Here is a 25,774-nt window from a genome sequence, read left to right on the forward strand (position 1 = left end):
GAGGCAGAATATCACATATACATGGTCACACAACCTCCCCCACAGACCACTTAAAAACCTGGCTGTTTCTCTTTTGAGAGCAAGCATGTTTACAAATTTGAATAAAAAAGTGCAAAATGGAACATCAAAACCCTGTTAAATAATTGTTGCAAGCAGATTTGTAAACCGTTCAGTGCAGGTCGATTGTAAAAGCTGCAGTAGCTCGTCATATGTAGAAAGATTCCAGCACTTATCTGTAGAGTGCAAAAAATACATTCTCTGCTTGTCATAAGCTATTAAATTTGAAGAGAAGCTATGTTCCATTTGTTGCATTAACCTGTTCGCTGCTTCTGTCGGCCAACGGTTGTCGCGAGCACTACCTCCGTAGTGCTGTGCACATCTGTTGGCCGACGTGGCTCCGCCCACTCTTCACAGCCACTGCACCGTGGCAGATTTCGGCCATGTTTTATGACCCCTGCTGCTTGCTGTGGCTGTAAAAATTGACATCAGAACTTGACTGCAATAACCTTCTTAATGGGAGAGTTCTGGAATATTTTTTTTTTTTTAACTGGCAACGTGGTGGGTCACAAGTCACCGATTCTCTATGAAGAAACTAGTGACTGTTTTATTCAGGGATTGCAGAATTCCATGTATTAATGGGTTACAACTGTCCATCTAAACCACCTTTATTTTACTATCGTCTTAACTCAAACATCCTAGGCTGTACTTCTGAGCAGTTAATGTTGACACCTACATATTTTGGAGTTACAACATACCGATGGAGTGCTCGTATGTCGGACAATCCTATCTATATAGTCTGACATAAATGTTGTACTAGATATAGTTTCACTTCGTGTAGATTTAATTAAAAGGACTTCATGTTTCCCAACTGTTTGGGACACGTTTGGGCTATATTATGTAAGCATTAATATTCTAGTACTATGGCTTGTGTAAAATTCATTTATGGTATTGTAGCTTCCTTGTGGCACGGTTCAGGTTCGATGTTCAACTAGCTAAAGGTTCAGAGGAATACTTGGTGAAATAGTTTATCCATATATACGCAATGCAGTCTTTAAATATTTGTAATGGAGCTGTTTGATACTTTGCTAATGTTCATGGTTTTGTTTTCTTTTCAGGTGGCAAAATCCTTAAAAAATGATGAGAGCCTTAAAGTTTGCGTCAGTTGTCTGTCCCCTGCAAAATATGACTCTTACATGCATAGGGCTACATGCAGTAGGGATAGCTGTGGCTTTGACTTTTGCACAAAGTGCCACTGTAAGTTCCACTTTTCAAAGGACTGTATGAGCAGCAGACCCGACACATCTAACCATGCCAGACATGGACCACTGCCAGGAAGCAAAAAAAGCAAACAGAACTTGCGACGGTTGTGACTAACTGCGGACTGAAACTGCTGCTGTCTTTGCTAAATCATTGGGTCAGTCCGTTCAACGATGTTGTGATGTAACTGTTCTATTTTTAAAAAGAAAACTGTTTATACGTGCAATTCGCTCTAATTTTAACTTTAAGTTGTTAAATTGGTGTTCTACCTCAATTTTAAGGACCATCTGGTCTCTGCTGAAAATTAAATTAATTTGGTTTGTAGTAGTATGTGGCTGTTGGTGTTCAAAAAAAGTCGGCCAGGTGCTGGTGGATTGATTTTAAGATGGTTACAGCCTTTTTAAAGTGCAACAGTATTAGTAGAAGGATTCTGTGAAATGTCTGTTACTGAAGTTCGATTTTGTACCCCCTGTTCCAGCCAAAACCTCCTGGGCGGTTACATCACAAGCAAAAGAAAGGCACACTTAGTGTATGCTATGCTGATTAGCTTCCAGATTTTTCCTGGAGCAAATGGGCGCTTGTAAATATTTTACATGTGTATGTTGATAAATGTACTATTGCAATTCAGTTTTATGAATTCAATATGAACATGTTGTCTTTGTTCTGATGGTTTTTGCAGAATGTTCTTTTGCACCATAAAATAAATTATTAAACACTTTAACTTCACATGTCTCATTGTGCACCTGTAGCCAATATTTGTGTTTGAGACATTAATCAAGCATTCATCAATGGAAGTTTTGGTCAAGGAGGAAGATTTTTCAGGGAGTCTGATTTGTTTCTCAGTCAATGCTACTAAAATAGTTGTGACCGCATATGCTTAAAACTAGGCATTGGGTTCATAATGTCTGCTTACATACGCTGCACTTGCTGTTAGTCTAACTCTTGCGTTGTAATCCTACTTTCTCTTGTGACTACTTTTTAGTAGAGATTTCCATGACCATTATTCGTATGTCAGTTATGACCTATTTTAAGCTACTTGCACTGCTCTTCTAAATGGTTTTAGTACTTTATGTCATTGTATGGTTTCCAATGATTTTAAGCAATCGTGCAAAAGAACCATACACCTTATAGAAAGCCTTGGTAGGTGTCAGCATACATATCCACGGGCAACCCAAGATCTATAGGATTCTGTTCAGAGGTTTGGTGTACACGCACAGATTACTCCTTCGACCCAACCAGCGTCCCATCTTTTAGGTCTGGCTTTACAGCAGAGCTCTCGTCCGACCATATGAGTACATTTTGAAGAGAAGCTTTCCAGGGTACTAAAGAGGCTTTGTTATTGGGCCAGTGTAAATGTGATTAGGCACAACTTTAATACTTCCAGAAAAAGCTTTGCATTCAATTAAGCTATGGTTTTGTTCATATCTTTGCCTGACTCAGCAGCATTATGACAGTCTCACTAACGGCCATAAATTGTCAAGCTTATGATGGCATATAAGTTGAATTTACATACGTGCACAGCAGTGTAATTATGTTCAACTTGTTTAGGCAAGGGGAGAATTTACAGTGCTTTTTCTCTGGCAGCAACGCGAGTGAAAGGAAGACTGCTATGAGAAATGTATTGCTGTTATCCCAGGTCCCTTTTCTTCCATCATTTACTTTAGACTTCAGAGTGCAGTTGTGTATTTGAGAGCATTCAACAAACCTCGATATTGACAGTCCAATGTGTATGCATTGGTTCATATAGTCAGGACTTGGTTCATAAAGAATTTTGTATACTAACAACCACCAAAGCGGAGACTTACAAGAAAGAAGATAAGTCTTGTTAAATTTTCCAATAATACATTTGTTCTTGACCTACGAGAATTCTAGCCCTGGTGAAGTTCACGTTGTGAACGAAACACTAGGGCTGTCCTGTTTTGTCATCCAGGAAACATTTTTGGGACTCTATATGAACTGAATGGATTGGTACATATACATTGGGCTGTCAATATTGTTGTGCACATTGGGTTTAATTGTTGGATCCGCTTGGCCGCATGGCTCACTGTTGTAGTCTTCAAGACTACATTTTCATCTACCAAAACTGAAGCTGAACATGATTCGGTCATTGGTCAGGTATTCAATGTCCTTAAAGAGAGGAGTCTCCTTACAAAAGAGCAAATGTACCTTCAAAGTAAAGGAGATTGAGTATTTAGGTCACATCATCTCCAAACATGATATCAAACCCAGACCATGCCCGATAAAGAGCATAGTTGACGCACCCCCTCCCCAAAATAAAGAACTCTGGTCATTTCTTGGCCTCTGTAAATTTTATTACAAGGTTATGAAAGACTTTGCAAAAACCAGTGTTTCAGAGCACTACTAAAGAAGGGAGCAACCTATGTATGGTCCGAGGAGTGTCGGATTTTCAATCCATTTAAGACCACATTATCAAAGCCCCGCTCTGCAAGCTTTTGTAGAAGGCAAGCAAACCATTGTCACCATGCTTGGGAGTACGGTCTGGGAGCTGTTATCTCACAATACGCTGACTGAAGAGAGCACACTGGGATTTGCATCCAGGACTCTTCGTCCTGTAAACGGGAATATTCTGTTATAGAAAACTTTTAGCCTGTCTGGAGCATTGAAAAATTCAAACCATACTTGTGTAGCAGACCTCAAGACCATCGTCCCCTGGTTGACATTATCTCTGGTAAAACCATCAAACGTACCACCGCTCGTTTAGCCAGATTGTCTTCAAAACATCTAGAATACTCTTTCACTACAGAGCACATTCCGGGAGGAAGGAAGGGTCTGTCCAGACTAGCCCCCCCCCCGTTTATATCGGACACAAATTAACCAACCTTGAGTTTTGTGGCAAGTCAAGCCAATTTGTCCTTTGCAGAAGAAGATTGGGTAGTGTAGGTTGTCAAGGATCCCACACTCCAAGAAGTTGCTTCATTAATCAAGAAAGGCTGGCCCAAAGAGGTATCTTTCTCCTGACCTACAGATGTTCTGGAAAGTCAGTGGCGAGCTTTCTGTAGAAAGTGGCAAAGTAGTCTGAGGTGACCAACTCATTCCTCCTTCATGCTATCGAGAATCATTTCAGCCGCTCATTCTGGTTACTTTGGGGCAACCATTACCAAGAGGAAAGTCCGGACCGACTTCTGGTGGCCCAGAATGGACACCCAAATCGATGAGTTAGTAACAAATGTTCATGTTGCAATGCTAGGGACAAAGTTCTAGTACTTGAAGGTACAGTTGAATCTCCGGTACCCCCTCCTGGCAGAGACTGGGCATGGATTTTCTTGGACCTTTCCATGTTCACGCTTCCAGAAGCGTGAGGTGAGAGAGCACGTTTGAAAGTATTCAAACAGGCAGTTTTGATAGCTCTTGTTTACCTGCACTTGAATGCCCACAAATATAATAAAATGAATACATGCGGGCAATTCTGAATCCTAATCTTCGTGAAGTTCCACAAAGCAGTTACTGAGTAGTTCAATAGGGCGGCAAATGTAGAGTTCAGTTTGTAGAAGAAGACCAGTGGCAGGAAAAAGACGGCAGCCGGGGGCAAAGCGCAGGGAAGGCACTGAAACTAACAAGGGTGTGGCTCTCTGTACCTGTTGATGCTGGAGTGCCTTGGAGGGCAGCAAAAACAAAATTGTACTCCCAGTTGAGCCGCAGGGGCATAGGTAGGCAATACCTCTAAGATGAGTCGTATCCCACCTTCGTCGCCACTGAAGTGAAGTAGGATGTACACAGCAATAGGTTTCCAACTGGAGGATTTATTGTGGGGGTACAGAGCCGTCCCAGGTGGCACAGCCAAGGCACAAGCAGCAACTGCCACTGTCAGACCATTCAGGGCGCCTGTTAACGCTCTAGATAACATCACAGAATCTACACCAGCCTCTGCCAGCATCACGTTGCCACACTCCTGAGCAGGAGATGCACGCTATGAAATTCTTGCGAAAAACAATTAGTGCAAGGAGATGGGTGCGGTCTTTGACTTGCTACTTGACTGTCTTTATATTGTATATTTGAGAGCAGTATGGGATACTCAAGGCCACATTGTACGAATATTGTTAGGTGAGGCATGGCCTTGTGTGGCACAAAAGAGCTTTTAAGATTACTGCTGATTGGGCCTTAGATTCCACCCTCTTGTTTCTCCAAAGTACAAATATAGTTAGGCCGTATATATGTGCTTCCACTAAAGTGCTTGTATTTCACTTTATGGCGTGTGGTAAAGCCTATTCTTGATGCGATGGCTATAGAGTGGATGTTTAGATATAATGTTCCAATAATGGTAGACAGCTGATGTTTTTGTGGAATGGATGTTTAAGTTGTACATGTTTAATGAGGATTATCATTACTTTATATCCAGTGTCTTCGACCATTTCAATAGTGGGAGCTACTTCTGATCTTTGGAAAGTGACCTGAGCGGCTGCCTAATTTATGGACTAAACTGCAGAAACAAGCATTTATTTATTTATTTTTAAAGTTTTATATAGCGCGAACAAGATCTTTGCAGATATCAGAGCGCTTTACAGAAACAGTAGGTAGGATAAACAAGACTCTTAAATCAATAGGAGATTCCGTAGACAGTGAGATGCAAAAATAGGGTATCATCATACAAGAGTATACAGAGTAATAACAATCAAGAAAGAATAATATGGAAGCAGTACAATGTCTAAACGGATAAGATTATAGCATTAAGCATTTGGAAGCACGCCATGGTTTCTCCCTTATTAAAGAAACCGATGGCAGATCCGAAAATCCCTGCCAACTTCAGGCCGATCTCCTTACTCCCTATCTTTTCCAAAGTCTTGGAAAGGCACATTTACCAGCATTTGGCGGCGTTCGTAGCGAACAACAATCTGTTGCATGATTCGCAATCAGGGTTTCACCCAGGTTTCTCGACGGAGACGACTCTCTTGGGTGTCACCGGGAATCTCCGCCTGATGCTTGACAGAGGGGGACACTGCTGCACTGATTTTATTAGATCTCAGTGTGGCCTTCAATACCATCTCACAGGCCATCTTACTTAGAGTATTGAGCTCTCTAGGCATCGGTGGAAAGGCTCTGAAATGGATTGAATCTTTTTTGACGGATAGGTCTTTCCAAGTCTTCTCCCACTCCTCAACATCCAATGTCCATGCCTCTCTATTTGGAGTCCCTCGGGGCTCTATTTTCAGCCCTCTTCTTTTTAATCTGTATGTTACCCCACTAGCTCTCATTGCAAAACGTGCTGGCCTCACGTTATTTTCCTATGCAGATGACTCACAGATAGTCTTTTCCCTCACGCAATCAGATATGTCCCCCACCTCCCTTCAGTCAGGGCTCAGCGAAATAGCCTCCTGGATGAGCCAAAATCTGTTGAAACTCAACGGGGAAAAAACAGATTCTTATTCTCGGGAGTAAGCCCGATCTGTGGGGCATCAAACATTGGCTGGCGGAAATGGGGCCTATCCCCCCAGTATCAACACACGTCCGCAACTTGGGGGTCATCATAGATCAGGGCCTAACAATGCAGACGCAAGTGACGAAAGTAGCGGCCACCTGCTCTTGCGCTGGTTGCGTAATATACTGTGGATGCTGCCCCCGGAAACTCAGAGGTCTGTAGTCAACACCTTGGTGACCTCCCGGTTGGACTACGGCAATGTGCTCTACCTGGGGGTCACTAAGGCGGTCACCCGCCGCCTTCAAATTGTCAAACGCTGCGGCGCGTCTACTCTGTGGCTGTAAGAGGAATGAACCCATGACACGACATCTCGGGGAACTCCACTGGCTCCGAGTGGAGAATCGTGTGAAGTTTAAAGCTTTGTTACATGCATAAAATAAAAGCAGGCACGGCACCAAGATATCTTTAATCCTTGGTGTCAACGTACTCCCCTACCCGTACATTGAGATCATCCACCCAAGAATTATTTTGTGTGCCCAAGGTCAAATTTGCCAGGATGGGTGGGAGGTCCTTCGCCTTCATGGGTCCTAGGCTCTGGAACTCCCTCCCTCTGGTCATTCGTGCAGAATGCGGTCTCAACCGTTTCCGGAAGGCAGTCAAGACCTGGTTATTTAACCAATAATTTTCCTTTTACCATACGCTACGCTAGCCTTCATTTTAGCGCCGGGAAACCCTTTGTGGGTAGCTGTCTCGCTTTACAAGCTGAAAAAAAATAAATAATGCAATAGGCCTCACATTTGCAAGAGTTTAAGCTATTGACATTGTAAATCACTGCCTTTTATTTAAGTTTTTTAAAAATCAACACAAAAAAACATTGTAATTTTCAATGCCAATCGCTCACTCTCGTAAATGTGAGACCCACTGCATAGCAAATGCTTATTTTGTTTGCAGTGGAGTGATCATTTAGTAAAACAAGGTAACACAATAACATTTTTATGTGACTACCAGAGAATTTAGCAGCTTGAACAATCAGGGGCAAGTTATAGCTAACAGAATATGATTTAACACACCTCCTGCTGAAAACTGCACTTATTTTACAAAACCCCAGTCACTTGAGCAGCACATGAACTATGAGTTCAGAGTCTGCCACCCTTGACTGCGTTCTACTGCAGAGTGCCGTCAGCAAAAACTTACGATCGGATGAGACTTAACTGAAAATCTTCGATAAAACATCTGAATAACTGAACAACAAACTCGCAGATCTGTTTTAGCAATGAGTTCTGCAAAGGAACAGATTTTGGACCAGAACCAAGACTCCTCATACAGGCGTCCACTACTGGTCTGCACATCACAAATTTTTGCGAGGAACTGTGACAGTTGCCACTTTCACCATTCATCAATTGTTTCTTTTGCATATGTTGCCTGAAGTGGGTAGGGCATTCCCAGACGTGGGTCCTGTGCTCACTACACCACTGGATTCGAGCTAGCCTGGCTGATTAAGGGTGATGCCCTGAAACCGGTCCCAGGATGCTTGTTTCCGGTCTAGGGTGGATTTGGCTTGGCAGTTCGGGCTGGACTGTTCCCACAAGGAACAGGGTCAAGACTGATTTGCGTATGGCTGGGTCCAAACTGGGGTGGTGTGGTGAGCAAAACAATGATGAATTAAACCCAGATCCTAGTGACTGGGGGTCAATGTTCGCATTGTCCAGCATTCCATCCATCGTTTCTTTTGCAGGTGCTACTTTCACAGCACACTGGTTAATGTTTAAGAGATCAGCTCTTTTTTTTTTTTTCCCAAGCGCATAGTGAGCAACTTGCACGGCATCTAGGTGCTGAAGGCAGTTTATGCACCCTCTGTCTGAGAAGTAATTACTGCATGGCCTGCTCCTAGGGTGACTGGGCATGAGTGGGTGTGGTCAGGGTGATGTTGGGAGCTTTGAGTGATGCTGGGGTTCAGGCTGTTTAATGGTTGTAACCTCTGGCCTTACCAATTCCCAATGAAGGGCGAACCATGAATAGACTGCGAAAGGGTATCGGGGTGAACCATGAATAGACTGCGAAAGGGTATCTGGGTGAGTTGATCTCAGAAGTAACTGCTGTAACCATACCATCACTCCTGATGTCAGTAGCGAGCAAAACTCGCTGATCTTTTTTGGCTGTGAAATATCCGATGGAACATATTTTGGAGTTGGTCCCTGAGAGGTAGGTTGTACACACTAAAAAGGAACACACCCCTAAGTGGGCTCGGTAGGTAGCGGGACGGTAATGCGTTTCTTGCTTGGTGAGACTGGACCAGGGAGCGACGGATCAGCGGGCCTTTCAGAGTGCGAACCTATGCCTGTAACCGTCTACCTCTGTGCCGATTTGTGGGCAGGGCCAGTGTAGCTTTCAGAGTCTGGCTCGGGTCAATACAAACCGAAGCTTCAACAAACATCTAGTTTACTTGAAGAGCCCTGTTTTGGTACAGTAATGTGACTTTAAAATACACAAAACATTAGGTTTAATAGCGTATAAACCTTGAACTGGTAATAAAATGCACAATATTAAAGGAAGCATAAAAGTGTCTTATGCTGGAACTCCAATGTAGTAGTACTTGTATAGCGCACGAATCGACCCATGAGAGTATCTCGGCACTTATACGCATACCGCTGTGGAACCCTTCCTGGCTTTTCCCTGTGAAGTGCACCCCCAAGGTGAAGCCAGGCATCCTAGCGTTGTTGGGGCCGTTGTGGAGATTAAGCAATCTATTGCCCAGAGTTGCAGAGTGGGACCCATGATTAGAATAGGCACCGAGGTGAGAATTATCAGGTCTGAGGAAATCGAGCCCAGGACCCGCCGAGGCAGGAATTGAACCCTGGTCCCGGGCTAAACCTCTGCATCAGGGTCTGCCGCTCTAACCGTTGAGCCACACTTCTCCACTACTCCACCAATAGTAAAAACATTCAAGTTAGAACGCACTGTAACTTATTTAAATAATGTTATGTAGCATCTGGCGTATCCCAGTACAATTAAGCCCTGTGACTGTTGAAAAATTAACTTCGATAATGGGGGAAGTTCGTAGCTGGACACAACTGCATTATATTTGGGGAAGCATAAAAGTATGCGAAGTTGAATTGAGACCCCAAGTTGCATCAGAAGTCCCTATTAAGAATAAAGTAAATATATTTAAAATGCGGTTGAGGAAGCACACAAAGAATGTAGACCAGTGTCTGGGATTTGTGAGGGAAGTGTTAACTGTGACAGCTTGTGAGGAAAAGCAAGCAATGTTTAAGTTGGGCCTCCTGCTACCAGATTAACAAAATATGGTGAGGCAGATAGTGATCAAAGGCCTTCTGACCAGACCGCCAAACAGGTTGCTTGAGGGGATGTTTCCCACAAGAAAACAAATTCTGGCATCTGTCTGCTGTTACCCACTTTTGCCGTCCAGAAGGATCATCTAGCCTTGTATCATTCCAATTTAAAACTAGTGTTGTGTTAGTGTACCGCATTTAACAAAGTATATACCAGCTGAGGAAGCAAGCGAGCGCTACCTGCATTACTGAGCGTACAAACGGGGGCACTTGTAATATAAACAATAGATACTGTGCGTTAGGATGGTGCAGTAAGATCCGGGGTGGGTGATAAGCCACTGCAAAAATATTGTAAAATAAGATAGAAACATTACGGTTGGGGGGAAAGTAGTTGGTGATGGAAATTAACTGCACAAAATTACATCTATTGTGAATAATAAAGCGTAAATGCGTGTGAAAATGCAGTTAATCCCCATACGTGTATCCTGCTGCAATTACATCCCGGGACTAGTGAAAATTCACTGCAGATAGTCTGGGAAGTTCGTAGCTTATAAACAAAATAATTCCATTATAGTGGGGGGTTATACGTTCGGTAAAGTCCATAGCTCTTGTGCACGCAACACTAAATAACAAGGGGAGTGGCACGGGCATGCAGCCACATGGGAGGGAGGAAACCGCCATTAAAATGTGAGCAGTTACTGGCGCTAAGCTGAACAGAGGCAAACACTAACGAGCAGGAAAGGAGAAAGAATAAAGTCCCTAAACTGCAAATAAACAACCAAAGCGTAATGATACAGTACTTGGTCACTGCAGTGTGGGAGGAACAAATACAAACAGGAGGGACAAAGAGAAGGATTGACCACTAGTAAAAGAGGATTTTTTAAAGGACACTGCAACAAATGGCGAGCAGGGGGATAGCTTCAACCCCGCAAGAAAAGTTACTATAGGTCTCAAATGCTCGACCTAAAAAGAGACCGCCACTAGAACACTTGCCTGTAGTGCGCCCAGTCCTGATCCAGTAAGCACACTCCTTTAATTGCAGAAGATCTATCTGGGAAGATTAGACAGATGTGTGGTCCACAGGAATACTTGTCCCTTTGCTTGTCGTAGTGAATCATCCCAGGTGTCCATGATTTTGTAGTTTGTCATGCAATACATGGGAGGACATACTATCCTCATTAGACAAGCTAGAACCCAAAAGATTGTTTGATGGTTAATTGCCTTCAAATTTTTGCTTCCAGAAACTGGCATTGCTTTAATAAATTAGTAATAGGCACATGCACAATTCATCCTGCTGTACAAGTAAACTTACTACTGCAGCCATTTCCATAAGTATACTGTTGAGGCAAAGATGAAGGAGATTGATAAATGAAGAGATTGCTGTATGAAAAGAGATTTTAAAAAAGACGGAGAGAAAGAAACTATGGAATGTGAAGCAGGCAGAGGGAAAAGGGTAAAAAGAAAAGCACATGGGAATGTGAAACAAATGAAGGAAACAAGGAATTTAAAAGTAACCAGAAGAAAAACATGATGGCAGGAGCAAAGAAGGAAAACTAAACGAGGATTGGAAAAGCCAAACGGCTTCGCCTATGCAAAAGCTATAAACGTCTGGTTTTGGTGTGTTCTTTTTTCCTAACATGGCACACAGCAGGTGAACTCAGACAAGACGGAAGTCCTCATCCTGGGATCATCGCCCTCCGCCTGGGACGACTCTTGGTGGCTGCCTTCCCTGGGCAGCGCACCCAAACCAACGGACCATGCACGCAACCTGGGCGTCATCCTGGACTCCTCCCTCACGATAACCAAGCAAGTCAACGCAGTCTCATCATCCTGCTTCAACACCCTGTGCATGCTCCGAAAGATCTTCCGATGGATCCCCACCGAAACCAGGAAGACGGTCACCCAGGCCCTCGTCACCAGCCGTCTGGACTATGGGAACACCCTCTACGCTGGAACCACAGCCAAACTCTAGAAAAGACTCCAGCGCATCCAGAACGCCTCAGCATGACTCATCCTGGACGTCCCGCGCCGCAGCCACATCTCTGCCCACCTGAGACCTGCACTGGATCACGTTCAGACTCCTCACCCACGCACACAAGGCTCTCCACGACTTTGGCCCGAAGTACCTCAACAGCTGCCTCACTTTCTACACACCCACCCGCCATCTCCGCCTCAAGAAATCGGAAATCCACCGTCGGAGGAAGATCCTTCTCCTACCTGGCAGCCAAGACATGGAACTCCCTCCCCACTCACCTACGGCTGACCCAGGATCACCTCTCCTTCAAGAAATTACTCAAGACCTGGCTGTTCGAGCAGTAGCGAACACCACCCCCCCCCCACCCCCCCTCAGCGCCTTGAGACCCTTATGGGTGAGTAGCGCGCTATACAAAATTTGATTGAGTTGCAGAGCAATATGAATTTAAGTAAAAAAAACACCAGATGCGGTTAATGCTGGCAAAAGAATTGGCAAAGTCAATAGCTTTTTCCTTATGTGAGACTTATTGGCGGTGTAAATGTTTAGTTAAAGATGCTGTCCAACATTGCTTATGGTAAATGAAAACAAACGCTTTTCCAGTAAATAAAAGCTGGTGAAAGCAGTTACATTGTTAAAGCAGTGCTGACACTGGCAAATGTTAACAAAGATGCTATATAACTGTTTATAATTTGAAGAGATAATACACCTAAAAAAATTGCCACATGATATGCAAAAAAAAAATGGGCTGCTCCTTCCAAAGCCAGGCCTGTACCGAATGGCAACAGCATATATTCCAACATTTCAGAACAAGAAAGTTAGTGATTTTGGACATAAAGATTGGTTGAATCAATTTCCCCCATTAATAAAGCAGTTCATTTCAGGCTTTGAAACGGCTTAAATAGAGCCAGTTTTTACTTTGAAAAACAAGAAATTTCCCTCATGAATCTGGTCTATATGCAACAGAAAACCAAGAGACCTCAACCAAAAAGGGAAAACATGGTGCGCCTAATGTTCAGCACACTGTGAATACCAGCCTCCACATAAGCTGCGCCACTGAGGCTCATGTTTGAAAGCAGCAGCTTCCCGGTTTCTTGGGATGTAGTCTCATTAGGTGTTCGCGGGAAATCTGAGTCCAAGCAAACTTCGGTTTCAACACGCCTTATAATGGGATCTCTACAGTAGTCCCTTTATTAAAACCACCGCTAGGTTGTGTCGCGTGAGGGAATAAACTGCTTGTCCCACATTCAATGAACCAGTATGAAATGAATGAAAATAAATAACACAGAAGGTGCATGTAAGGGAAAAAGAAAGGAAGAAAGAAAATGTAAATGCACTGCAACTCCAAAAGTATTTTATTGCCTGTGACAAATGAAAAAAATCCCATGACTTGTTATTACGGATGCTTGAAATGTGTGCATTTTTTTTATTTTATTAAATAGTGGGTTCTGATGGGAGACATGAATTGTTTGCGTCAGGGGTCTGCAACCCTTTCAAAAAAATAAGAGAAGGCTGCATAATGCTCTTCCTATTTGCCTTTCTTGGTTTCACCGTTGACTTTGGTGAAATGCAGTGAGGAAAATCAAGCTGCTCGGAGATTAGCTTTGAGCTATTGGTAACTCTCAATTGACCTGTTGCTCTTTTTTAAAATACAGAGAGGCATTTTGTTAATGTATCACAGATTATAGTAGGAAAGGGTTTTGGTGGTGTCATTTTATAACTGTGCACAATGGTTGACCGTTTATTTGCACTTCAGTGTCAAACCGATGGTAAAGACTACAGCCATATTGTAGTGACTTCACTTCATACTTCCCCCTTGTCTCCTGCCTAGCCCTGTAGAATGTTGACATCATGATGATCTAATAAAATGCTACTGAGCTCTAGGATTTCAGTTGATAGGGCTGAGCTGGTACCATCCTGCTCGGGTTTTTATTTCCTTTACTTTTACCTAATGAATGTACTACTTTCCTGTACCATCTTACTTTAAATAAATATACTTCATCAACTACCTGGATTCTTGAACATCCTTCACTACGCTTATCAATTCTCTGGGAAAAGTTATTCCTTAGATGTGATCTGTTTATAAAGAAAAGTTGACAATGCAAGTAGGATGTATTATGTAAAGCACCTGCTAAAGGCAATATGGAACAAGTATGACAAACTAATGGTCACATTTGTCAAAAAGAGTAAGTGGGTGGCACATGTACCTTTGAGAGCCTCTAAAGTCAGACATTGTAAACTGATTTCAGCAGTGGATAACAAGGAGTGTTAAAAGAATGAAAATGGAAGCCAGGTATGGCAGGCACTTAATAGAGTATTTCTGTCCCCAGAAGCATGTAGACGTTTAAATGACAAAACAAGGGTTTCCTGTAGTCAAAAGATTTGTAACTGGAGCTATAAATGTGCCCATAACTGAACGTCTGTGATTCATAATCACATCGCCATCTTGACAGACGTCGTCCAACATCTTGAGAAAAAGGAAACCGCTATAGCTCACCCTGCATGTTGCACCATACTGATTTGCTTTTGGGATTTGTTTTTCCACTATCAATGCTCCCCACCCCACCCGTCCACCAACACCAGCTATTTGTAATGTTGCTATATATAGTGCCTTTACACACAGCCACCCCAACCCTCTCCGGAGAGTTGTTGTTTACCTTTTGAAAAGCATTTGACACATGTGTCTTCTTTTCAGGATACTATAAAAATTACCGCCTTTTCAAGATGAAGTGCCACCTAAGTGATGTCGCTACCAGACTATCTCCAAAAAAGCATGAACCTCCAACGGACACAAAATTGGAAGTTTTCTCCACCATAGACTACAAGGAAGAGCCATGTGCTGGTCAACTAAAAGAGCAGCACACATACAGTGACTTGGATTCTGTGGCTGCAAGGGCTTTAGACAGTAAAGATGAATGCAAGCTAAAATACGACAAAGAAAATCAAAATGCGACTTCTCGGAATGGGAACGATGTGTATAGATCCCTGGATCCTGAATGTAGTGAATTCCAAGAAGACAGTGGATATAATTCCTTGCTGAACAGTCATCTAATAGACACTGGGGGTGGTGCATTTCTTGGAGATATCTCTTTGGATGATACTCCAACTCGCTTGCGTAGTCAGTCTCCACATCAACTCCTGAAACCTAATTTACCCATTGTCTGTTTTGAAGAGGTTGTGTGCTCAACTTTAAAAAAGAGTTTCAGGAGGAATGCAAAGCTGGATTGGCATGTTGTGGACTCTGTTACTTCCCAGAAAATTTTTGGACTAAAGAATGTAATTGGGAGAAAAATGGGCTTGGATCAAATGGATATTCTGGGCGAACTTTTCCTCAGGGATTTCAGACACCTTGTGGCACACATTTTAAGACATCTTGGTGATATGGATTTAATTAAGTAAGTTTACTTCTGTCTGGTCGGCAAACTGTTAACGTGTACTTTTTGCGGTGGTACTTTTACCAGCGCACATATTCATTTTTAGAAGAAGGCAGTTCAACCGCTTACTTTAACATTTGGAATGCTTGTTACTTAGAAAAGTTGTGTTCCTGCAGCTTGTTCCTGCAGCTTGCCTGTTGAGGATTAAGCTAAAATTAAGCCTTGTGTCAAGTAATACTTGTGTGTAACTGGTCATCTATTAGGTAATACCCGAAGGTTTTGCAGTATGCTACAGGACGAGTGTGTGCCGCAACTCTTAAGTGCAATTTTTATCAAACCACACATGGCCAACTTCTTTGGCCCTGAGTCGCTTGATAAATTGGGAGTAACGCAGCTTAAAATGAAGCGTTACTTGGCACTCTGCCGGCAAGGCTTTCCATGGCTAGTGCGTGGCTGTTTCCATGCAATACCCATGGATTTTGATAAATCCCTGTAAGTGGTAGACCTGGGAATGCGCCCAAACAAGGCAAAATGTTTAGTTATCCTAGTTTTCTTTTTCTATTTGGGCTGCCATAGAAAGAAGAAAATGACTGTTTTTGTGCAGGAAGGCGCCCCTTCCTGCACCATTGTGCAGGAGTGCCTGTGTTGGTGCTAGGCAGCAAATTATGCGCTAGGAGTGGGCAAGAATGTGTATTTTGTTAAATACGGCACATTCCTGCTCTTTCACTGTCGCACAGCAAGGTGGTGCACTGCGTCATAAATATGCCCAAAGTATTTGTTGGGCTTGCATGGTAATATTACTAGATCCACTAGCTATTTGTAAAAGGGAAAATGGTCTAGCGGGAGTGCAGTATGCCTCAAAAGGCAAGTTCTAGTGATAAGATTTAGTTAATTAACTTTAGAACTGGCAAAGGGCTTGTTTCCTGACATCTAGAGTGCAGCCCTGCAACGTGATTGGAAAAGTGTCATATGGGTACACTAGTGAGTCTTAATTTCAAACATCTGCCAGACAAAATTCCTGTATTAAGACTTTGCTTTTGTGTTTTTTTGTTGTCCCTCTTTGAATAGCGTGGCACGTGTAAGCAGAACCTGGAATAACCTGTTAACAGCCGATAAGTGGGCATTCCCGTTATATCTAACCAAGCTTGAAACGGTAATTGTAAGTATTCTGTTCTTACATACGTACTTATGTACAAATGTCCTGTTTCTTCCTTTGCCTAAACATTTTCAAGTTGACATATGCATTTAGCCGAAGTGTGCAGAATGTACAAGGGATATGCTGAACTTGTGTGTTAAGGTGACCACCTGGCATTGAGGCAAATTCATGACGCTACTGTAAAGAAAAATCGCGACAAAAGGAGGAGCAACCATACCCCAAAGCCTTTACCATTTTTTGTTGTACTAATTTGCTGTGTATGAGATTGCCTCTAGATATGCTATATTCAGATGGCACATTATGTCCTTGTGAAATAGTAAACTGATCTCCTTGAGCACCATGCCAAGGGTATCATTCCTTCACAAATATACCTAATCTTTCTTGGATAGAAAGCAACATCATTTTTTTTTTTTCACAAGTTTTTATTAAGTGATTAAGCAGTATTAAAGGCATGGTTCTCCACATTCAGGAGATCACCACCAAGCATCACGTCACGTTTTATCATCAGTACAAAATCTAAGCAATAGACAAGAGAAAATACTTAAAACTCCCCCTCCCTTCCTCCGCCAAGCAACAACATTTTGATTGTTTCTAAACATTTTAATAGCCCTGATACAGTTTAGGAAACATTTAAATACATGCCTTTCTCGCCACCAGCTACTTTAGGCAAGTTGAAAAAACTAACCTGGCTTACCTGCACCCCTGCTAACGTCAAACCTAAAAAAAAGAAATAAGGAGGCAGATGTTGTGGGTGACAGTTTAACACCAGGTGAAAGGTACCCACAACTTGTCTGTAGTCTTGCAACACCAAGAAGGCTTGACTGCTGTAGTGCATCAGGGACTCTATATTTATCGTAGAACTTGTAGCCCAGCCACCAGGCAGAATAAAGAGCAGAATGAAGTCTATATCAGAGAGATCCGCAGCAACCCATATAGAGGTTTATTGTTGTGAACCAGATAAATAACAAGGCAGGAGAATTCCTAAAATCAGATCGGCCGCCTGCGCCCCCGCCCCCAATGAGTACTGGGAGGTATTGTGTACTGGAAGAGTAGTCTCATCCAGCAGTGGCCAGAAACAGAAGTCATTTGGGTGGTTGAATAAGTAGCGCACTCCTACCCCAGGCCAACTCTGCCGGTGCAGTCGTCTATTGGTTGTGCTTGTGGTGGGGGAGTAAGAGCAGGTCCCTTGGAATGTTAAGGTGATTTATTTATTTTTTTGATCAGTGGGAGGTGCACTTTTGTTATGAAACCTTTGTTGGTTAATGGGATCACTGCAGATTCATGTATGTGCAACTAGAAGCCCATAGAATGCAGTGAAGTCGGAGCAGAAGCCCGGAGACTGAGCAGTGGCCTGGGGAGTGCAAACAGGATGAAAGGAGTTAGTGCAGGCCCACCTGCATTAATGCAGGAGGTTCTGTTTATGCAATGCTGCGGAAGCTAGCTGGGTGCCAACCACCAGTCTGTTAATAAACAACTATGATACCATGCATTTTTCTAGGAAGGTGCTGCAAATATTGAGCAATTGTCAATTTTGGAATGCAAGTGGGATATTTTTTCTCAGGTGGAGATAACTGGAAGCAGATTGTGCTTGTAAAATCCTTTCATCAATATTCCAGAAAATTGATCAGTTGTCAGTTTACCCGTATATTTCTTTTGCTGCATTCACACAATAGTTTGTATTGTACTTCTGACTGCCCCACTTGTTTCCGCAAGATATGGGATGACATTTAAAATTTTTGTGGTTTGTGTGCTGTTTATTTAATAAATATTAATGCTACTGTCCTTTTTTGAAAACAGGCTAACAGTGCAAAATTGTCACCAGATGCTGCTACAAGAACTTATGCTGTATGTCGTGCAGCATTGACATCGGTTCAAAAAGCCACCAGTCCAAAATCAAAGTCTTCTAAAAAATCAACACGGCATACGCAGACTACAGAGGAAACTGTGCAGTACAGTCGTCATACTCAATTTATAGAGGTAAATTGTACTTGCTTTAAATGTTTTTCGCTTTGCGAGAATTTAAGTACTGCTCAACATGTTGGAGTAGAAAAGGTGGGGTTGGGTGAAGATGCACAGAAGTGTCCTCTAAAGTCTGTGCCTGCACTGTTATGTTGGTGTGCAAATTGTCCAAGGCTGTTGCTTAACTGCCCCAAAGCAATACATAAGTCTAAACACTCGCCCCACCCTCTCTAATTTTCTAAATATTGCTTCAAGAAAAAAAAACATGTTCTTCCACCTTTCACCATTCTTCCTTCACTGCCTTTTCCTTGCATGACCCAATCTTACTATCTCCCCCAATCGAGCATCCCCAAGAAATCTGCTCTAGTGTTGTTCAAAGCCGCATTGTTTACTCTTTACATCCCCTGTGCTCTGTCGTCCTCCCAAATCTCCCAAGAAGATGGATACGCCTGCTCCAGACTGTCGAATAACACCGGCCACCCGGGAAACCAGAGTATTCCTGCCCAAACCATAATGTAATAATCTCATTGAACTTTAAAGTGTTTTGCCAGAACACCTGTTCTCATTACACAATTTTGCAACCAATTACCTAATTTCTAACAAATATTATGCTTGCTCTATTTCTTATACATGTACCCAATCAAAACGAAACATATTTGCATCACCTAAATTACCATGAGCCAATACTATAATGCCTAAATTGGAACCAAACCCTCATGCCCTATTTAGTTTTCTTCTGGTCTTGTCCATTGCCGCATGACCCTTAACTCCACTCCAGTTTTCTACGGTAAAAATTCAGTACAAATCAAGAATATACCATCCCAGTTTTTTATGGCAGAAGTCCACATTCATTTGCTTTCTGTTCTAATCCAGAAAGATCTGCTAAAGCGTCTTCACCTTGATGAATTAATAACATATCAGGACCTCCTCTAATCGAGCATAGTTCTCCTAAAATAGGCAACAGGCTCTTACCAGCACATCTTACTTTTTTTCTTTTCCATACCCCTCATTTCCATTTTCCATTTTTTCCATTTGTATAGCGCATAAATCACCCAAAGGTCTCCGAGCGCTTGCAGAGAAACCTCCTAGCAGAGACCCAGACCTCATGTCTGGAACGTGGGAGTCCATGAGCTGCCATACATTTTCTGTCCTGCATACAACGCTGCCCATTTTATGTTGGAATGTTCTATTCTGGTATTAATTTTTAGATCTACCGGCCCATGAATACAACCTAAACTAAAGAAAGGGGTTAGCCATGTTTTCAAGAAGTGATTTTCTTTTACAACATCTTGATTTCCATCTCCCTATCTTCCTTATGTCTGACCAAGACCTGCCCAATCTTGTCGCCTTTAGTTGCTGCCCCAATCTGGAAAGAATGTTTCATAACTCCTAGCATCTTTACCCAGGTGAATCAATGTTTTTCATAATACAGCGAATACATTTTTAAATAGTCAATTTTTTTTTACCACCAACAGGACAGAAAATTCGGCCGTTTTAAGCCCCTAATGTTTTTGGGAAATTTCTTTATTCCACTGGGCAACAACATTCAACACCACCCGTTAAACATTACCCATTTACTTCTACCCAATTGATCTGTTTTTAGATGCTCTCGACCAAACGTCTATTCTTTCTTGTTCCAAAAATCTTTTCTTTGCATACTTGCCTGCCCTCGTAAACCTAGTAACTGATGCTCTAAACGCCCCCAAAAAAACACACGCGTAGCCTAAATGTTTCAGACTCATTACGACTGAATGCTAATTGCAATAGCAACTGCTGTAACAGATTGTCACTGCTTTCCTTAACAGTGTTTTATTCTGTTCCTTACTCAACCCCTTTAAAACTTTCCTAACAAACACTGTGAACTGGATCATGTCCCCACCATAGCTGTCCATACAAAGAGATACCTGCTAATTTTCCTGAAATAGAGGGGTGAGACGAGCCTTTCTGTATAAAATGCAATTCAAAACCGTAGATAATCTGCTCCCGTTTTGACACTATTTCCTTTGCAAGACTCCATGTAACCATAAATGAGAAAAAAAATTCCGTGCTTTAACTTTTACTTGTGGATGCAACTAAAGACTCTTCTACAAGCTCGACTATCTTAATTTACCCAGGCCCAACATTTCTGCAGGATCTGGCTTACTGCTCTCTGCATCCAGTGCGATGAAGTGGAACTTCTGCCAATGGAAACGAGACAGAGCGTCTGCTATATTTATTTTGCCTGAAACGTGCATGGATTTGAAAACCATGTTAAACTGTTAACATTTCAGCATAAAAGCTTTCAAACGTTTAAGTACTGGTCTCTCGCTTTTTAACTAGCTCTACTACAGCCAAATTGTCCACATTCAACAGAAATCGCCTCTAATGAAACTCTTTGCCCCAAATGCACAAGGCAACAACCAAAGCGAATAACTCTAAAACGGCTATACCACGACCTTGTTAACAGGTGCTATATTCAAATTTCCGCACCCAGAGGCCCTTCCCAGAATATACCAGAACCGGTGGCATTGGAGTAGATCTGAATCTTCATTCAAGAAATGAGACTCCATTGAAATCCTCTAACTTAATCCGAATAATAGTCTGGTCTTCTCTAATAGCTCTGTAAATTCTTATCCTATGCACGCAAAATGTAAGTATCCTAATAGTTTCTGCATCTTCCTTGGCTTAAATTTTTCCCCAACAATCACCCAAAGCAAAATTGACCTTCTCTCCAAATTTTGTCAATGGTAGCCTAGCTATAATTTTTCTAGAATCTATTTCAATACCTAGAAATGTAAGTCTTGTACTTGGCTCTCTGTTTTGTCTGAAGCCAATGGTAGACCAAGTTATTTTGCCATATATTCAAAATTCTATAAAGCTTTCAAGCAGCTGCCTACTTATGAAGAAACCAATGCAAAAAATTACTAAATATCTCCGAGCACATGAAACTAAACATTCCATTCCTAGGACTTTGCCTACATAAAAGGCACCACCAAACTGCATGCCCAGCAGTTCAAAATCAGAAGCTGTATTAGTAATACATCGGAATGCTGATTGTAAATAACATTACCTTTTCCTGCTATTACCACTTTGTGCGTCTTACGCATCAGTAGATGATGCTTTCAATCTGTTTGAGAAATAAAATCCTCTACAGAATGTCACCCTGGCCATTATAAATGGTGCATCAGTCTATATTAATCTGAACCCTTTTTTTGACAAAGCACATAAAGGGGCAAACTAATAAAACATTTTAATGTCCTGCAATCCTGTCTGCCTTTATCTCGGAGTTTAGTTTTTGTTGAACTATATCCGGCAGCTTTTACTGATTTCTAAATCATCCACCCATCATCTTTGCCTAGGTCCTTGATGGCCCATGCAAAAAGAATTTCTAGATCATCCACCCATCATCTTTGCCTAGGTCCTTGATGGCCCATGCAAAAAGAACTATTGAAGGACAGAATGCAGAACCATGTCATACATTTACCCCAGTACAGAGATCTGGGCCTAAATCCATAGTTTTTTTGCTCACCATGCCATTCCAGTGTAGGCCCAGCCATATGCAAATCAGTCTTGACCCTGTGCCCAATGGGAACAGTCCAGCCGAACTGCCAGGCCAGGTCCTCCCTGGACTGGAAACAAGCATCCTATGACCAGTTTCGGGGTTTCACCCCTCTTCAGCCAGGATAGCTTGATTCCAGTGGCATGGAGAGCACAGGACTCACGTCTGAGCATACCCGTCCCACTTGGGGTGAAAAATGCAAAAAGAACTATTGATGGACAGAATGCAGAACTCTACAGCCAATTGTGAAATCCCAAAATAACTTTGATGCTGCCTCAATATCTGCATATTCCGTTAGCTAGGTTGACAATACCTCGAATCTAAAGAGGATATGAGCCTTTGGGTAAATTTTGATACTGCAAAAAAAACTGCGTGAGAGGATGCTTTCCCCTTAATGTGTGAGCATTTGTGCTTGTTATGGCAAAAGTGCATGTTGCAGAATCCTTTGTTAAAGTTCCTACATGCCGCTGCCTATAACAGTCTCTTTCCATACTAGTCTGCCCTGGCTTTGGTGGGAAGATGCTGAAAAGACCAATCCGTAATTGGTAAACCACTTGCTGTATGAGTTGTGGCTTGAGCCTGGGTGGATGCCCTTCATTAAAGCTATAATTCAGAGTAAACGCCGCCCACCTATCTATGTCGATATATGTGCGTTTATACTTAAGTTGCTAATGCTCTATCCTGTCTCAAATACTTGCAGAAATTCAAAATGTGGATGTCCAGGTCCCCATTGTTCTTGGTATATTTTGTCCTCCTAGCTAACTCATGTTACTCTTATTTGGAGCCTTCTTTTGATAGTGTCTTTGTAACAGCTTGAACACGGCTATAAATTCATTATTCCATATTCTGTACTTTTTCTCTGATAAATGAGATCCCAAAGGCATTGCAATACCATATAACAGTTTATTTGGATTCTAATCTTTCTCCAGTTTCTTTTTCACTTTGATTCTTTATCACTCATTACTTTCTTCATATTTTTCTCCTTAATCTCTTTGATCCTTAACATTCTCTACCCTATGGGCATCTGTACCACAATCCTTAGACAATTTCCCCTCTCCTTCTCCAATTGGTCTTTTGCCATTAGCAGAAAAATTACTCTAATTTCCCATACTAGCAACCATACAGCCCCCCCCCCCCCCCACCTTTTAGTAGTTGTGGTGACCACTCCCGTATCTGTGTCTTCACATGATTTGAAGCTTCAGTTTTATGTTATGTTGAGTAATTGCTTGGTCCGCTCCAGACTTCTGCAATATACTGAAAACGCTTTTTTGCCCTGTTCAAGCTTGCCATTACCCTCTTTTTTTTTTTTTATGCAATCGTACCTTTCAATGTGATCTCTCATTCCTATGCTCTCAACTCCCCAAAAGCTCCTCTGTCGTCCTCATAATCCAAACTTTCAACAAAATCATTACGCGGACCACCACTGATAACCAATCTTTTAGCCCCCCCCAAGAAACCTCTTCCATTAAGATACTGACATTTGATTGGGTTGCTCCCTTGAAGGAAAATCTGCTATTAGTCTCCCTTTTTTCTTCAGACTAACGTGCAAGAGCCGCTTAATGCTCTGCTGGTGCCTACTCTAATATTACTTATTCTTTCATTTGTGTTCCTGTAGTAATATTCAAAAGGATGCTCTGAGGTGCCAGAATTCCTAACTACCATATCCTCCTGATTAAGTACTAATTTCTTCATTATTCTCCACCCACTGACCTGCCCTACTTATTTCCTCTAATCCTCTAAACCTTGACAGGCAGGTCAATCTGAATGCAAATCAGTAAATCTTTGCGGAGGGTCACTCTTCACAGCCACTGCACCGTGGCAGATTTCGGCCATGTTTTATGACCCCTGCTGCTTGCTCTGGCTGTAAAAACTGTAACATCTGAACTTGACTGCAACCTTCTTAATAGCGGAGTGCTGGAATATTCATTTTTTTTTTTTTAACTGGCAACGTGGTGGGTCACAAGTTACCGATTCTCTATGAAGAAGCTAGTGGCTGCGTTTTATTCAGGGATTGCATAATTCAATGTATTAATGGGTTACAACTGTCCATCTAAACCACCTTTATTTTACTATCGTCTTTTTAACTCAAAACCTAAGCTGTACTTCTGAGCAGTTTGTTTATGTTAACACCTACATATTTTGGAGTTACAACATACCGATGGAGTGCTCGTATGTCGGACAATCCTATCTATATAGTCTGACATAAATGTACTAGATATAGTTTCACTTCGTGTAGATTTAATTACAAGGACTTCATGTTTCCCAACTGTTTAGGACACAGTTGGGCTATATTATGTAAGCATTAATATTCTAGTACCATGGCTTGTGTAAAATTCATTTATGGTATTGTAGCTTCCTTGTGGCACGGTTCAGGTTCGATGTTCAACTAGCTAAAGGTTCAGAGGAATACTTGGTGAAATAGTTTATCCATATATACGCAATGCAGTCTTTAAATATTTGTAATGGAGCTGTTTGATACTTTGCTAATGTTCATTGTTTTGTTTTCTTTTCAGGTGGCAAAATCCTTAAAAAATGATGAGAGCCTTAAAGTTTGCGTCAGTTGTCTGTCCCCTGCAAAATATGACTCTTACATGCATAGGGCTACATGCAGTAGGGATAGCTGTGGCTTTGACTTTTGCACAAAGTGCCACTGTAAGTTCCACTTTTCAAAGGACTGTATGAGCAGCAGACCCGACACATCTAACCATGCCAGACAAGGACCACTGCCAGGAAGCAAAAAAAGCAAACAGAACTTGCGACGGTTGTGACTAACTGCGGACTGAAACTGCTGCTGTCTTTGCTAAATCATTGGGTCAGTCCGTTCAACGATGTTGTGATGTAACTGTTCTATTTTTAAAAAGAAAACTGTTTATACGTGCAATTCGCTCTAATTTTAACTTTAAGTTGTTAAATTGGTGTTCTACCTCAATTTTAAGGACCATCTGGTCTCTGCTGAAAATTAAATTAATTTGGTTTGTAGTAGTATGTGGCTGTTGGTGTTCAAAAAAAGTCGGCCAGGTGCTGGTGGATTGATTTTAAGATGGTTACAGCCTTTTTAAAGTGCAACAGTATTAGTAGAAGGATTCTGTGAAATGTCTGTTACTGAAGTTCGATTTTGTACCCCCTGTTCCAGCCAAAACCTCCTGGGCGGTTACATCACAAGCAAAAGAAAGGCACACTTAGTGTATGCTATGCTGATTAGCTTCCAGATTTTTCCTGGAGCAAATGGGCGCTTGTAAATATTTTACATGTGTATGTTGATAAATGTACTATTGCAATTCAGTTTTATGAATTCAATATGAACATGTTGTCTTTGTTCTGATGGTTTTTGCAGAATGTTCTTTTGCACCATAAAATAAATTATTAAACACTTAAACTTCACATGTCTCTTTGTGCACCTGTAGCCAATATTTGTGTTTGAAACATTAATCAAGCATTCATCAATGGAAGTTTAGGTCAAGGAGGAAGATTTTTCAGGAAGTCTGATTTGTTTCTCAGTCAATGCTACTAAAATAGTTATTGTGACCGCATATGCTTAAAACTAGGCATTGGGTTCATAATGTCTGCTTACATACGCTGCACTTGCTGTTAGTCTAACTCTTGCGATGTAATCCTACTTTCTCTTGTGACTACTTTTTAGTAGAGATTTCCATGACCATTACTCTTATGTCAGTTATGACCTATTTTAAGCTACTTGCACTGCTCTTCTAAATTGTTTTAGTACTTTATGTATGATTGTATGGTTTCCAATGATTTTAAGCAATCGTGCAAAAGAACCATACACCTTATAGAAAGCCTTGGTAGGTGTCAGCATACCTATCCACGGGCAACCCAAGACATATAGGATTCTGTTC

General features: G+C 41.9%; 2 protein-coding genes across 4 annotated transcripts in view; both read left to right on the plus strand.

Moving 5' to 3' along the window:
• LOC144763448 (F-box only protein 5-like) overlaps positions 1-1,983 on the plus strand; it is a 61,679-nt gene extending 59,696 nt beyond the window's left edge. For 2 of the 3 annotated variants that reach the window (XM_078649046.1, XM_078649047.1), the window contains exon 5: positions 1,116-1,515. In XM_078649046.1, coding sequence (XP_078505172.1) covers positions 1,116-1,370 — 255 coding nt within the window. In that variant the 3' untranslated portion in view covers positions 1,371-1,515. Of the gene's footprint in view, positions 1-1,115 lie in introns of all 3 variants that reach the window. The other variant, XM_078649048.1, reaches the window with a different exon arrangement.
• Positions 1,984-14,591: 12,608 nt separating this feature from the next.
• LOC144761724 (F-box only protein 5-B-like) lies at positions 14,592-25,320 on the plus strand. The gene is made up of 4 exons (XM_078646979.1): positions 14,592-15,288; positions 16,336-16,426; positions 18,221-18,400; positions 24,434-25,320. The coding sequence occupies exons 1-4, from the start codon at positions 14,618-14,620 to the stop codon at positions 24,686-24,688; spliced, it is 1,197 nt and encodes a 398-aa protein (XP_078503105.1). The 5' UTR covers positions 14,592-14,617; the 3' UTR covers positions 24,689-25,320.
• Positions 25,321-25,774: the final 454 nt, after the last annotated feature.

Source organism: Lissotriton helveticus, chromosome 6 (genome assembly GCF_964261635.1).
Source record: "Lissotriton helveticus chromosome 6, aLisHel1.1, whole genome shotgun sequence".
NCBI classification, from domain to species: domain Eukaryota; kingdom Metazoa; phylum Chordata; class Amphibia; order Caudata; family Salamandridae; genus Lissotriton; species Lissotriton helveticus.

Coding starts and splice junctions, on each gene's coding strand:
- LOC144761724 (XM_078646979.1), top strand. CDS start 14,618: ATGAAGTGCCACCTAAGTGATGTCGCTACCAGACTATCTCCAAAAAAG. Junction 15,289..16,335: donor GGTGATATGGATTTAATTAA/GTAAGTTTACTT, acceptor CTCTTTGAATAG/CGTGGCACGTGTAAGCAGAA. Junction 16,427..18,220: donor CCAAGCTTGAAACGGTAATT/GTAAGTATTCTG, acceptor TTTTGAAAACAG/GCTAACAGTGCAAAATTGTC.